This window comes from Phymastichus coffea, unplaced genomic scaffold, assembly GCF_024137745.1.
Source record: "Phymastichus coffea isolate CEN01 unplaced genomic scaffold, Cenicafe_Pcof_1.1 PCOF00001, whole genome shotgun sequence".
Lineage (NCBI taxonomy): Eukaryota > Metazoa > Arthropoda > Insecta > Hymenoptera > Eulophidae > Phymastichus > Phymastichus coffea.
In genome coordinates this window covers 4150030-4166300 of record NW_026706812.1, presented here as the reverse complement: position 1 = coordinate 4166300, position 16271 = coordinate 4150030, and the positions used below count along the sequence as shown (strand labels likewise).

The window sequence follows — 16271 nt, the reverse complement described above, 5'->3', positions numbered from 1 at the left end:
CGTTCGATAACCGAACCCGTCTCTCTCTTTGTCCTCTCTTTCTCCTCGCTTAAGCGCAGGTCGACCCACATCCAATGTATGGCTGCATTTGGGCAGCTAGAAGCTCGTGCAATGCCTGTTAGATAGCAAACGTTGAAATACCTTTTGTTAATAAGGTCCTTTCGAGGATCTGCCCATCGGTCGCAGGGGTGCTGGGCCGACGAGGCTGCGGAACGGACCGGAGGAACCGCAGGGCGAGCTGTCAGGTGTCACACTGGAGATGTTTCTGCCTTTTGCAGAGCTCAGCCAGCTGAGACTGGATGGCCACGAGTTTCTTCTTCTTGGCAGCCTTTTCCTGCTCCAGTTCCTGCCTCTTCTTTTCAGCCTCGCAGCGCTGCTCCCTCTCATTATCTCATTGAAGAGTGGCCGCCTTGTGAATCTTTTTGAAGTCGACCGCGCCCTGGACCTTGGCAATAAAGTCACTGGCCAGGGTTCAAGCGCGTCTTCCGTGGCGTTCGGAGAACTCTACGCTGGCGTAAGCCGCGTCTTCCTCGACGGCGGCTGCTATGCGGGCACGTCGGGCTGCTCGGGTTTTCGCCCACTCGTCCTGGAGAGCGGCTCAGTAGCGCTCTTCTGGGGTACGTTTTGCCTTTTCTTCTTCCGATTCCTCAAGCTGTATCTGCAGCATCTCGCGTTAGTCTATGACACCTGGTTTCTTCGGGCTCGATCTTGGTGCCGTATCATCGGTGGTGGCGGAATCGTGGTCCCCGTGACATTTAGCCGACCCGTCAGCTCGAATACTTCTTCGAGTGTCACTCCAGTGTCTAGTGGAAACTGAGGCCCGAAGGCGTTCAGTAGCTTTAGATTCAGTAGATTTAGCTTTAAATTTTTCGAGCTTTTGCATACGAAGACGCCAATCGTCAAGCGCGTCAGACTCGAGTTGTCCAGTAACAGCACGTTTTTCAACTCGTCGCGCTGAATGAGGTGGCTCGGGATTGCGCCCATAGTTGAGGAAGGCTGGGCTACTTTTCGTAGCTTCGAGGATGGCTGTGTTATAGGCGAAGGTAAATTCGGCTGCATGCACGTCCCAAGTAGTGTGCCTTTCCTCGATCAACACGGCGATCATCGTCTTGATCATCCGGCTTACTCGCTCCGTACGGTTACTTTTGGGCGAATAAGTTGCGCAAGTTGCGTGCAAAACTCCCTGTGCTTCGAGGAAGTCGTTCACTAGCCGATTTTTGTGAAAACACGTCCGGTACCCCGAAGCGCAGAAATATCCGCTCGTTTAGTGCGTGCTTTATAGTTTTGGTACTTGCCTTACGAATGGGTATACACTCGATCAATCAAGTGAACAAGTCCAGAAATATCAGCAGGCGCTTGAATTCCTGGGTTGTCTTCGGGAACGGACCCATTATATATTCAGATACAATTTCCCATGGACATGATATGATTTGCTTGTCCATTAATCCGGCAGGAGCCTTCTGCTCGACTTTGACCTGCTGGCAGACTTGACAGTGGCGCACGTAGTGGGCGACATTTTTTTAGATCTTAGGCCAGTAGTATCGCAAAACAGCGCGCTTATGCGTCTGATATCGACCTAGATGGCCTGCGATCGGCTCTTCACAGCATTCAGACAAAATCTACGCAATCTGCTCGTGTGGCACGACGAGCTTCCTTGCATCGTCGTCACATCCTAGCAAATCGTCGACCACGGAGTTAGGCTGGTAAATATATAGGCGACCTCCCATGACTTTCCAGTAAGGGTGAGCTCGTGGGTCGTCCATGCGAACCTTGCGGAGGTACCAAGGATCTTTAATGCCTGTCTACGCTCAACATGGCTATGGCTGCATGCTGATCCTCTTCAGTCTCGAATATGCGCAAAATTTCCTATGCACGATGTCAAAGTCATAGAATTGCAGTCCCAGGGATCTAGTTTCCCGTTCGAATGTTGCAGATTTTTCAGCCAAACAAGGTTATGATGGTCAGTGACTATGGTGAAGTGGTAGCCTTCTATGTATGGTCGGAATTTTTCCACAGACCATATAACGGCTAAGCACTCTCGCTCGGTCACCGAAAGCCGACGTTCAGCAGGAGTCAGAATGCGGCTCGCGTAACATAGCATTCGGTCTTCAATTTCCACGCGTTGGAGCAGAATGCTACCAAGGCCAGTGTCGCTCGAATCGCACTTGATGGTAAACGGGGCGTCAAAGTCCGGCCTAGCTAAGACCGGAGCACTGATCAGTAGAGCTTGTATTTGCTCTAAAACAGCCTGTTGCTCTTCGCTCCACTTATACTTCGCATCTCTGCGAGTAAGAGTAGTAAGTGGAGCCACTATAGAAGCAAAGTCTCCAACGATTTTTCGATACCACGACGCCATGCCTAGAAACCTACGCAACTGCTTGAGGTTTGCTGGCGCCAGGTATTCAAGAATTGGCCTCACTTTATGTGGGTCCCATCATGATTAATCAACACGCCCAAGTAGCGCACCTCTGGCATACAGATTCGAGATTTAAGGCGATTTACGGTCAGGCCTGCTTGGCTAATGCGCATTAGGACGATCTTGTGATATTTAACATGGTCAACGAAGGTTCCTGTGACAAGAATCAAGTCGGCCAGGTACGCAAAGGTGAATGGCTCCATTTCGAATGTGCCTATTTTGCCAATCAGCACCTGAAATGTAGCGGAAGCTCCCGCGAGTCCGAAAGGCATCCGAATGAATTCAAATGAACCCAATTCATTTCCGGTACGGTGAATGCGGTAATTGGAATGACTCTCTCCGTAAGAGGAACCTTCCGGAAGGCGCCGGACAGATTTGGCGCTTTAAAATAGCGGGCGTGCTGAATTTTGCGCAAAATAACATCCATATATGGTAATAGATAAGCGCAAACACGCGTCAACGCATTCACCTTCCGAAAATCGATGCAAAAGTGGCACGAGCCATCTGATTTTCGAATCATTACTACTGGAATCGACCATTAGCTAGTCAATCTGCGGATTACTTCCATACGAAGCATCTTGTGCACTTGCTCGTACATTTCCAACTCAACTTTATGTGAGACTGGGTAGTATTTTTGTTTGACGGGGCGAGCATCACAGACATTAATGTCATGTTGAATCCAATCTATGCAGCCTAGCGACTCACCAGCCGATTTCGGGAGGAGAGTGCATAAGCAGCTCTAATTCTCGACGTTTGCTATCGGTAACCTGGATACCGACCGAGGCGAACGACATCATCTTCTCCATCCGCATTGACGAGAGAATGACCGTGATGATGTCCTCACTACCTTCGACTTTCAACGTGTTAGCTCTCACGTCCAGATTTGCCGAAAAGGCTCGAATAAAGTCGCTAACTAAGGTGCAATCAGAATCTGCATCCTTCAAAATGAGCGCATCCACATCATGCCTGATTTCTCCTAATTCAAAGGGCAACTTTACATTACCTACGAGCAGATGGGCAGGTGGTGACCATCGACTGCTTTTGCTCCTGATCCAGAGTAAGGTGACACCTTTAAGTTGCAGGCTACCGCTATCTCTACTTCGATGGAACCAAGAACGGTACGTGATGCTCTCATATCATATAAGGCTTTAAATGAAAAGGGGCTGACATGTACGTTCAGCCATCAGCACGGGTGCTCTTCGACGAGGGCGCTTGATACGGTATCTTCATCGTCATGACTAAACTCAGCGTCTGAGTGGCTCGTAGCTAGCATCGAGTCAGCTGTCACGATTGGCGCTGCATGCGCAACTCCCACAGCGCTAATCGCCTCCAAGGTCCCGTGGTTTAAGGGCTGTATCGTAGAGACCTCCTCTACGCGCTGCCCAGCTCGTTTTCCGACTTAGTAGTCTTTTGTTAAAGCATTCATGGTAGCGGGTCCTGGTGTAACCAAGCCAGTTACAGTCCCAATATAGGACTTTGCCTACGTCCGGGCCAGGCCCCTTGTCCTTATTCTTGTCGGATTTAGCAGTAATCACCTGGCCGCTATTTGCTCCTCGGCCTCCCTTTGGCTTGCCTCCACGGCCTCTACTATTGCTAGACCAACGCGAAGATCACAAGACTGCCCTTGAGTCACCGCCGCTGGCTGCATCTTGCGCCGAGAAGGTAGTACGGACTCTTTCGCCTTCAGCGGAGGTCAAGCTCTTAGCCTTGACGGCTGCCAGGTCCTTCCATTTCTTGTCGTAGAAATGCTGAAACACTTTCTCCAGAGCAGCTTCTTCGATGGAACAGGCCTTTTGGCCATCGATGCTACCGTCATCTTGGGCTTCGCAGCCTTGGTTTTAGGCCTGTAGGCGGTTTCCACTGCTCGTCAGATTCGTAGGATTCTACTTTCTGAGCTTTCTCGAGCAACTGCTGTAACGTGGCAAAGTTATCCTAGTCCTTTTTCAGCCTTTTCTTGAATTTTAGCAGCATATTATCAATAGCCAAGATTACCTGGTCGCGCGTACTCCAGGACATTTCGAAACGACTATAAAATAGTACTAAGAGCCGATAGATAGTCGCATACTGATTCATCTGCGCTCTGGGCGCGAAGAAGAGCCTCTTCTGACAAGTTCCTTTTAAACTTGCACGATTTGCTATACGCTCCTAACGCCGCTTCTTTGAATTCCGCGTAGGTTTCCAGGTCATGCTGACTATCCTACACCAAAGCAGGGCTGGTTTCTTAAATAAGGACGAAAGTGAATCCAAAAGTTCGTCTTCTGCGACGCAATCTAGTCGACAGTTTTCCTCTATTTGCTCGAGGAGCTCCTCGATGCTCATAGTGAACTCGCCCGAGAATTGGATTTTCCATTCTCTAACAGTCTTTCCCAGATGTTTACTAGAGAAGCTAGGGATCAGCGAGAAGTATCAAAATGGTTACACGTATCGGGTTATCTGTCTCTCTCTCTCTCTCTCTCTCTCTCTCTCTCTCTCTCTCTCTCTCTCTCTCTCTCTCTCTTTCTCTCTCTCTCTCTCTCTCTCTATTTTGCTCTAATAGCAGCTTCTTTCTCGTCTAAACCATATCACCCCGGTCACTATGCCGATCAGGAACGACGCCTGCAACAAAGCCACATCGGGCATCAATACTCGGTTCTGGTAACCAAGATACCCGAAGCGGCAGCGGCGGAGGGGAAAGGCACGCGGAAGATAAAAAAAGGCAAACACGGTGAACGATCTCACCGATCGTTTCACCCGTCACACTATGTATATGGCGGTATTAAGATTTTCAATTTTTGAGACATCATGGATGTATTATTTTAATAGTAACTCTATTTGTTCCGTTGTAGCATGATTATTCCGAAAACCGAATGGGTGGCCAGGTATTAGATTCTGATCTAATAATATTTTAATTGATCTTTTAGTTATTATTTTTTCATAGATTTTAGATGGCGTGGATAGTAAACTAATTGGCCTGTAAGATGTAGAATACTGGAGAGATTTATCCGGTTTGGTATGAGTATTATTGTTGCTGTTTTTCATATCGCAGGAAAATAGTACAAACGAAATTTTTCGTGGCTGGGCGTGACATAGCCTATTACACAGAAACTTCCGCACACCGGGCGCATCTCCGAAAGAATCAAAAACGCATCGGCCAGGGTGCGGGAAACCTTTTATTCGGCAACGAAAAACGATCGACGGAAAATGGCAGGCGTGACGGCCTATGCTAAAACTCAGCACAAGCTGCCAAAAAGATTGAGAAGAGGGTGCGTGGGTAACTCCTTTCTTCTTCTCTCTCTATCTTCCTCTCTTTCCGTCTCTTTCTTTTCTCTTCTGTCTCTCTCTCTCTTCTCGCTCTTCTCCCACTGTTGCCTGTACCCTCCTTCGCCGCTCGTCCTAGCGCCACACCTAAACAAAGAAAAGGCAAGCATGATATCTTTATTCCTTGTTCTTGTTGTATCGAAATCTTTTTTCATTTATATGATCTATGCAGCGGAATTTTATTTATTATTTCGTCATTCGTTTTCATAGCTCTTTTAAACATCGAGCAGAAATCTGCCATCATGTTGATATTTCGTTTTCTTTGCTATCAATGCTCCATTACACGTAATTCTTTATGAAAACGTCCTTCTTATTCTTCATTGACATTACCAAAATTGAGAGGGAATTAATAGAGATGATAATATAAAAAATGTATTTTATAACTTATATTACAACTTCAGTTTTTGTAATCGTCTAACATTTCTTCTGCTAGCTCTTTATAGATTACACTTTTTTGATTTTCTAAAAAGTTTTTGCCATAACAGCCTAACGGTCTTGCTTTAGTGAAGAATAAGTATTAGCAAAAAATCAGAGCTCTTTAGCTAAACTGTACTTGTGACGAGAGCAGGCCGTGTGCCGGTCTCTCGTCCGCGTTTCTCCCTCCCCCACTCGGCTAGTCGTGGTGGCCAACGTTGGGCGCATTTAAGTATGCGCCTAACACTTGGTCTTTTGTTTCAGCGCCAAGGACGAGCCAGCGCAATTGAGCGCAAAGAAAAGTTGAAGAGCGCGGAGAGAGAGTGAGAAAGAGAGAGAGAGAGAGAGTATTAGGCCCATGCAGGGATTGGCAGGTGCGCAACGCGTGACCGATAAGCGACGCGTCGCGTGCCGCCTAACTAATAGGTCAAGGTAGGGAGAGGAGCGAGCGCCGCTGAGCGGTTGCAAGATGCGCGTAAGATATAGTGCATGAGAGAGTCGCAGCCGAGTCTCACTAGAGTGAGGGAGTCGAAGCCTAGTCTTACTAGAGTGCGAAAGTCCGAGCCCAGCAGAGAGAGTAGTTTGGGATAGCCGGAAGGAAGGAAGATCAACTCTACCGACAACGGCTTTGCCAGCAACTGCAGCTAGCCCACCTGCTAGGAGAGTCAACGTCGCCTACGGATACCTGGTCAGCGACAGCGGTTAGCGACGATCTGACCAGCGACGACACCCGGTACTTCCTGCGGCAGCGCATCGCTCAGGATTCTCGACGTTGCGAGGAACAGGAGAAAAAAGGTCAAGCCTTCCTTTTCTTCTTTCTCTCTACACTCTCTCTCTCTGTTGAGGCGACGACCGGTGCGCGTTGAAAGAGATAGCCTGGCACTCACGTGCTGGCTATCTGAAGGTTCGCGCTAAGAATAATTTGTAGTGATGTAAGTTGCGACCGGTGAATTGTCCAGGCGCCCACGTGCCGGGCAAATTACCCGGTATTAGTCCGCGTAGTTTTTAAGTAAGTTTGTAATAGGTTAAGTACGCGAGTAAATATTAGTGAAATGCGAAATGTTCATTTGCGATTATATTAAGTAGTTTATTGTTCTATTTGCAGTTTGTTGGTCGGTAATTTAGATTATGTTATGCGCGCGTATGTTCAGTGTGAATAATTATTGATAATAATAGGTTGTAAGTGAGATTTGAATTCTGTCTTTCTATAATTTATTTATCAACCTCCCCTCGTTCTTCTCCCTCAATTGTCATGAGCGAAAGTGCCTCACTTACCCCGCAAAAGAATTGGTAACAAAGGAATGAGTTTTGTTACATACTCATGAGTGTAATATAAGTTCTAACTCATTTTGTTTAGTTTGTGGAGAATATGTATAAAAATGAAAAAACCAGGGACTTTTAATTAAGAATTTAAAATTGATTTGAAATGAATGCTTTGGTATTCAACTACCTTCAAAATGTAAACTGGATACCACAAATAGTTTGCTGTTAACATATTATTGACATGTATCAAATAATGTTATTAGGATGGGAAAAAACATAAGATAAAATTAAAATTTATCAGACTATTCCTCCAATATGTAACGATCACTGCTTTTTTATGACTAATATCGCAAGTTTCAACATGAATACGACATCTAAAATTCTGTATGCAAACGTTTCTTCAGTGATAAAACCTGAAAAATTGAAGTAACGGATGAAACTGTGACTGCCTAACCAAATGAATGTGGGTCATTTAGATGAAGTAAAAGATATGGAGGATGATGTATTATCTAAAGAGGAAAGTTCGGAAGTAAAAATATCTCAGTAAGCCAATGAAGAACACTTGACAAGTGATGAAACAAAAATTCCTGAAATCTTCAATCAAAAAGAATTAAGTGGTTTTATTCAAGATTTAGGATGGAACTAAATATTTAGCATCAATACTTTAAAACAAAAACCTGTTGATATAAAGGCCAACAGCTTCTTTTTATCGAGATAGAGTATCAAATTAGTTTTGGAGCATATTTGATACCATATTTACTTTCAGTGAGTCGAATTAAACGTTATAAAATACCTCTGAAATGTCAATATAATATTTAAATATATAAATAACATAAAGTTCATTAAATAATCGATATGATTCCATTTATGTGGTAATTTTTTATAATTGAAAAATATTATAAATGACGCTCGGTGACAGGTACGTGCTATTATTAGGAGGTACACGATGAATGATGTTGGCTCACTAACCATTGTACGAATCATCATAAGGGATAGCAAGGATTCAGTAGCAGTGAGAATGTGGCAACGAATGTATCTATGTTCAAATCAGTCTATACGGAAATAGTCAATATGGCTGATTTGCTAATCCTGTTCCTCTTGTCGTATTGTTCATTAAATTTAATTGAAAATATCCACCCTCGCCTCTAATATAAAATAATATGCACATAAAATATAAGCAGATAGTCTAGTTCAAAAAGTATGACAATATAGTACCGCAACATACCGATAGCGAAATATTTTATTCGATCTATCTCTTCACAGAATTAGAAACTTCCTAACATAGAACGACCTTGTTAAATTACAATCGGTATGCTTTGTCCAATACCTTCGATAAAAAGAAATTTAGAGATAAGCTAGATATTTGTGAGCAGGTTCATGCCTATCGTTTCTTTTGCACATGTCTTAATTTGCTGACCCTTTAGTTCCCCTCTTGAGTGTGATCGATCTCTCTCCTTCTGTCTATACTAGCTCTTTAGTCCAATTACTGTATTGATATACCCTTGACTTTAAGAGATTTCTCGATAGTCCAAAGAAAGAGTTTGAAGTTAAAAGGGTATGAGCCAAAACTCATAACGCGACTTAAATTTTAACCCTTATCAAGGAAGTAATATTTATTCCTTTAAATATTTTGCTTATTATATTTTCTATTCAATTTAACAAAATTTAGTTAAAATTGTATATGTTATCTCAAAATGATTAAACTTACATTTTCTCAGATTTTGTATAAATAATTTTCATTGACTTTGATAATTCTTCACTTTTAGCCATCAATTGATAGATTGATTTTATATTGAAATCGATAGTATCGCATGTTTTGCACACGGCATCTCTATATGTTTCCAAACAGCCAACTGTCAAAGCAGAAGCCTAAAATAAACAATTGAAAAGTATATATTGTTCAAAAGTTTTTTTTACATATAAACTAATATAATTACACTGTGTAAAATTGCTGACAAACTTTCAGTAATTGAATCAACTGATGTTGCTACTCCTCTAGCTTCATTTTCTAACTCGTTTAAAATGTTTGGATCTATCTCATATAATTGCTCTTCCAAGGGTAATTTTTGAAGATGTGATATATGATTTTTTGTATCTGTTAAGTCTTGAACAACTATTTTCTTGGCAATAGGACTGGACAGTTTAATTTTGTTTTCTAAATCTTCAGCGACAAATAATACCAGATCACCATCTTTCATTACAGTTCCTTCTGACATCAAATAATCGGCTGCCTTATAATATTTTTTGGAATTACTTTCGTAATAAGCAAATTCATTGTTCCTTTTTAAATCCAAATGATCGGGTCTTACACATGTACTATTAAACATTTTGTAATTTTCTTCTGATTTATCCACATCAGGCGAATTAACCAGTGATCTCAAACTCGACGGAGGTGGTGAATCAAAAGATATTTCTGAATAAGATGTTGTCATTTCCTGTAACTGATGAATATGAAATTGATTTTATTAGATTAAAAAATTTTTGTTAGAAAATGAAATAGGTGAATATTAAAATTAGTTATATTTTAAATGAGCTACTTATTCAACTAACAAGCGTGTGAAGCTGTAGAAATTTGGGAAATCAAACGTATGCTTTTTTATGAAACATATTATAAACGTTCATTTAGTTTATAATACCTACGACTTTGTTTTGCGCCAGAAATAATTCGGAACTTATTATGCTTAAGAAAGTAATTTCACTTTTCATCATTAAATATGAGAATGATTTTTCTAACCGTTATTCAGGAAGACAGCGGAAGTAGGATAAAAAACTCATCACCGTAGTACATGTATTTTAGTAAACTTAATTTTATCGGGGATTATTGGTTCTTATTATAAGTGAAAAAATTAATAGACCTCAAGCAATTAAGGAACAGGCACACATGTGTTTGTGTTTACACTCTCAGTCTGGAAACGACAAATATATTTACGAATAAAGCTATGTAAAACATCATACAGATATCTATGTAGAGAAATATGTAAAATATATGTATAGGTTCCTACAGCGAATGATGCACCAAATTCTATAAAAATATATGCATATATTTATATTAAATATATGCATATATATTTAATATAAATATTGCGCGTACATTATAGACTTTTTTCAAAAATTCTGCAGGAAACTGTGCAGTTTGTTCGACGCCATTTAGTCGTTTGATATTTTCACAAAAAAATATATTCTTATTCTATATAGATTTATATACAACTACTTACCAAATTAGCTGTACTCGTATATTTTTCTATATATAAATCTAATATATGAAGAACATAGATATGAAATATACGATGTAATGGGGTTTTTGATAGCGAGTTGATTCGCGAGAGCACAAAACTGAGAGCTAAACAGAAGACATGGAGGGAGCTTATGCTATAGACTAAGGTAACCCAGTCCGCGGTGTCCCTCTGTTGTTTACGATGTCTACTTGCACAAATGGAGCGTCGTTCCGATTCATTATTGTTAACACGGAGGCAGATGATTGCGAGGTTGTAAAAGAAGTAAGCAAATAAACGTTGCGGAAAAGTAGTTTGATAGAATTAAAAATAAAGTATAAATAACAGCGAAGTAGAGAGAAAAGGCGAGAACTCAACGTAGGAAAAGAGAGAGAGAGAGAGAGAGACAAACTTGTCGCTGCTACTTACAGGAGCGAGTCCTGAAAAAACACCGGTCCTTCCTGAAGACGCAGGAACGGGTCGGTTACAGTTGAAGGTGCAGGTGACAAAAGCCAGTACGCACTTCCCAATCAATTTCACGCACGCAAAATCCAAAAGAAAAAAAACTTTGTCCGTCGCAAGCCGCTTTACGCCCGTCAAGTTGTTTACAGTATATTCTACCCTGTGTCTACAGTGTGTTCGCTTACCCTGTGTGCGGCACTCTTCTCGCGAGAACACAGCGACCGAGCATGTGCGTCGACAAAGAGTATATGCCCGTGTCGTTGCAGGGTCAGGAGAGGAAATCGTAGCGGTCGACGAATGGCGCCATTGGCGAGAGCGAGAAGAGCGTACGAGAGAGAATAATAGCGATAAGACGAGAATTTTGGAAAGAAAGAGTGGGGAGAGGAGCGGCGCGTGGCTAAAAAAAGGTGCTAAGAAAAGGCAGGACAGTTAGGCGCGAGCTAAGTTCAAGGAAGGCTGCCTAATTAATGAGGTATGAGTGGAAGTCAAGAACAGTCGCCTCATGGAGAATCTTGAAAGAAAAAGCGACTTTAACATCAGTTAAGGCCAACAACAGCTAAGGTCAACACCAGTGCCTGGGACTGTTAGATTTTTCTAAGGGCCGACGGAGGACGCAGCCATTACGCGTCCGAGAAGTAAAGGCCGCGGTGCGGCTAGCTCCATGCCAGCGCTAGTCATCGCACGGATGCCCCAGACAGCGGGACTTTGTCTCGTCCGCGTTGCCTCTCCGTCAACGAGTCGACGGCAACTGGTGGGTCGCTCTCATAAGCATTAATTCTTTTTCTCTCTCTCGCGTCAGCTCTCGCTCGTTTACACAACTGTGAATAGACTAAGATGAAAATACGCATGCTGAGCGAATTCGCTCGTGTGTTCCGGCGTATTTTGTCACGGTACGGACTGATCGAGTGCATTCATTCCAAGTGTCGTATTTAGCGTTTAGTATTATTTGTACAAGGCGTGAATAAAGGATCGCTTATTGTAGTTTTAATTCGTTGAATTTCTTTATATCGCCTTATCAGAACCAAAGCGATCAGTTGGCCTGTGGAAGTTCGTGAGAAGAGCGTTCTTTTTGCATACTGGTCCGTAATTGTCGCATGTGAGCAATGCGCGACCGCATGGACAGTTCATGTCATGTCATGTCTCTCTTACCTGCTCTCTTCCTTACCTCTCGCGCAAATACAAAGTAATAGAATGATAAAATAATATTATAATATATTAGGTTCGGAACAATAGAGAGAGAGAGAGAGAGAGAGAGAGAGAGAGAGAGAGAGAGAGTCTGGCAAGGAATGAAAGAGGGAAACAAAAAGTGTACGGACGAATAGTGTGGACGCGAGCAGTTAGTGAGAAGCGAACGCCCAACTAGAAAGACTGCATTTTGCTACTAAAATTGATTTTTATGTCTGAATAATATTTTGAGTTATAATAAGTGTTTCAAGTATCCAGTACATTCATTTTAATAATTTTGAAATATAAAGAAAAATTATTAGACGTATTATTTTATTGTGTGTTGCCACATCATTCGATGGAAAATATCTTAGACCAGTTAATCTGTAAATTACAATTTCGCATTATTGGATTGGATAGAAAACATATTTTAGACCAGTCTCATATAGATATATTTGACAGAAGTGAATACCATTCCTATAATTAATGATAGACATCGCAAGGCGAAATAACGCATCTCTCTCTCTCTCTCTCTTTCTCTGTCTCTTTCTCTCTTTTGGTTTTATTCCATATATACGAGATGTGTTCAAAAAGTAAGGTGACTTTGTATTTAAAAAAAAAATATTTATTTATTTATCAATATTTATGTTGTCCCCTTCAAAGTAATCCCCCTCAGATACAATACACTTATGCCAACGGTTTTTCCAATCCTCAAAGCACTCCTCATAAGCACTTTTCGGTATAGCCTTGAGCTCTTCCAGCGATGCAGTCTTTATCTCTTCAATCGTTGCAAATCTCCGTCCTTTCATAGGTCTCTTTAGTTTTGGGAACAAGAAAAAGTCACATGGGGCCAAATCCGGTGAATATGGTGGTTGAGGCATGATTATGGTGTTGTTTTTGGCCAAAAAATCTCTCACAAGTAAAGATGAGTGAGCAGGGGCATTATCGTGATGCAAAAGCCATGAATTGTTTTTCCACAATTCTAGGCGTTTTCTTCGTATTGCTTCTCGCAAACGGCGCATAACTTCAAGATAATACTGTTTATTGACCGTACGTCCATATGGTAAGAACTCCTGATGCACCACGCCATGGTAATCGAAGAGAACAGTGAGCAAAACTTTGACATTTGATCGAACTTGGCGTGCTTTTTTCGGTCTTCGCTCATCTGGGCTCTTCCATTGGGACGATTGGACTTTGGTTTCGATATCATAACCATATACCCATGATTCGTCACCAGTTATGACCCTTTTGAGTAAATCTGGGTCGTCGTTCAACAGTTCTTAAGCGATGCTCATCCGACGGTTCTTTTGGTCAAAATTTAGCAATTTCGGAACAAACTTCGCTGACACACGTCTCATGCCCAAAACGTTAGAAAAAATTTCATGGCACGAGCCAAGCGATATACCAACATCCTCAGCAACTTCTCTGATAGTGATTCGACGATTTTCCAGAACAATTTTCTTCACTGCTTGAACATGAAAACGTTCAACCAAACAAAAAATGTTGTACACTTGAAACTTGGTACAGATGTTCGGGAAGAGTGTACCAACATAACAAAACAGATCGATAATCGAATATCAATCGAATAACAATCGATAATCGAAAGTACGTTGCCCGTGAAATTTGAAAAGTCACCTTACTTTTTGAACACACCTCGTAAATATATATATTTAGAGCTAAAAGTTTATCCACTTGTTTGCGTGCGAATCTCTCTATCGTAATCAATGTGGATCGCATCCTTTCCCGGAATAAAGTGATAAATTCAGTTATAACTGTTTGCGTTATTCTCTTTTCCCATGGTCACCGTGTCAACATACTAATTGTCCCTCGCGATAGACAAATTGGATCACTATTGAGGTGTAATTGAGGCTATTAATTATTAATAAAATTCAAGTGGAAGGATCGAGATATCATGCGTTTCATATTTAATTGAAAAAATCCTACATTTAACGCGCGTACGGGCGGGAAGTTTTGGAAACCGCCGTTGAATTGCCCGTGAAGTTTGGAAACCGCCGAGTCTGAGACCACTCGGCTGTTGAAAAGACTTACGAATTACGGAGCAAATTCGCTTCACGCAAATTAACACCTATCAACTGGTAGCAAGGCATGGTTATTCCAGACTTTTATTTTTTTCTCGCACTGAGGATATTTTCTTTTACTTGCTAAAAAAACAAACTACCTTTCATTTTAAATTTTATATATATATGTATATATATTGTGATGTTCGTATCACTTATAAATAATAATAATTCGAACTTTCGTATCCAGCTAATGAGTAAGAATTTGTTTCTAATAAATTTACTATAATTGTCGATAAAATAAATAGATAAATTAAATGTACTCTAATAATAAATAAATCAAATATATATATATAAGTACAATGTTTCAGGGAAAGTCAGACGATGCCCTAGTTTCTTATGGTGCGAATTGTCCAATAAGCAGAGCTAAAGTCTTTCTTGGATAGGATATAATTCGGCCCAAGTTTCTTATAGCGCGAGATGTTCTATAAGTTGAGCTCGAATTATAAGGAAGGAACAGTCTTGCTCAGTTAATTACAATGAGAGAAAGAACTTAGGTATCAGCCAAGTTTATTCAGACTCATGCGCTCACCTTGCAAAGCTAGAAGTGAATGCTAGCCTGTGCAAAGGTGGGTGTATTTATACACAGATTTTCCCGCTTATTTTTGCAGGAGAGATGTCATAGAATATTCGAGAGACATTCGCGAATTTTGAGAAATGAGTTTTCTTAATTTACAAGTAAATAACCATTAATAGTAAGTTTTTAACACATGTCAATTTTACAGAATTTGTGATTTGTTGATTTTATATAATATACAATTATCGCAAATAGTGTCGTCGAAAGTTATTAACTAATAAAATTAATTAACGTGATATTACAATATTTACAATAGAAAGTTATTACATTTTTATATAACTTAATTTCGGAAGTATTTTATAAAAAGAAATATTTAAATTAGTTAATAACATTTGAATTATAACCAATTTTCATATTTGTAACGGTTTTTTCTAATCTTATAACGTAATTATTAGATTAATTATTTAAGATTCCTAAATCATAAAATTATCATTATTAACTACAACGTTAATGCTTTCGTTTTATATACAGGTTATTGTTTAAATAAATTATTAATTGTTTATTTATTAATAACAGTTATTATTCAGCTGTTATTAATGAAACCAATTCTTACTCATGTTCTATACTTATTCACTTTGCCTATGGATTATTTACATTTTTCTAATAATTCATATTTTTAGCGTAATAAATAAATTAACTTTGCATATTGATATTCATTATTATCCAATAATTAAATACAATTTGTGTTATTATATTCTAAATCTACGTACTAAAATCTATATAATAAATGCTTTGTTAGATTAAAGTTATCTCTAATTAACATCTTTTTCTTAATAACAAAAATCATTATATCTATATCTATTACTTTGTGACGTCACGCTATTTATTGTGATTCGACTCTTATATGAATACACAATCTAGTAAACAGTGAGGTAGCGCTGCTTAATGTATTAATTTGAATAAACAGATAGATGCGTTAGACTGGTTGCGGTAATGCAGTGATCTAATAAATAGCTCATAAATAGGACCGTTACAATATATATATATATATTACAGATTTGTGAACGTACTCTGACTTATATTTAAAAAGCAATGTACAATTATTAGCTAATATTTTTGAAAATTTTCATAAAACTTGTATGCAATGACATAAACTGCAATCTTATAACAGAATATATGTAATATATTCTGTTTGTAAATTCCGAGAGGAAATACTTGAATTATTCTTTATTATTATTATTTTTATATATATTATTATTTCATTTGTTTGTACGATATTTACAATATTTTTTTTCATAATTTTATTTTGTAGTTCGTATTTAATCCTAATTACGTGTTTTTGTGTGAGAAAATTTTGGTCACTCTTTCATGTATTTCATGTGACACGGTTGAACGAGACGCTCATCTGTAAGCGGCGTATAGTTACGGCGAAGGAAAAATTATTTTTC

The 16271-nt window shown here is 40.1% G+C and overlaps 1 protein-coding gene across 2 annotated transcripts in view; it reads right to left on the bottom strand.

Annotated features, from left to right (window-relative positions):
• LOC131672348 (BLOC-1-related complex subunit 6) overlaps positions 1-16271 on the bottom strand; it is a 148128-nt gene that overhangs the window by 43885 nt on the left and 87972 nt on the right. For both annotated transcript variants that reach the window (XM_058949546.1, XM_058949625.1), the window contains exons 2-3: positions 9328-9831; positions 9099-9259 (exon numbers count right to left, since the gene is read on the bottom strand). In XM_058949546.1, coding sequence (XP_058805529.1) covers positions 9099-9259; positions 9328-9831 — 665 coding nt within the window. The remainder of the gene's footprint in view (positions 1-9098; positions 9260-9327; positions 9832-16271) is intronic.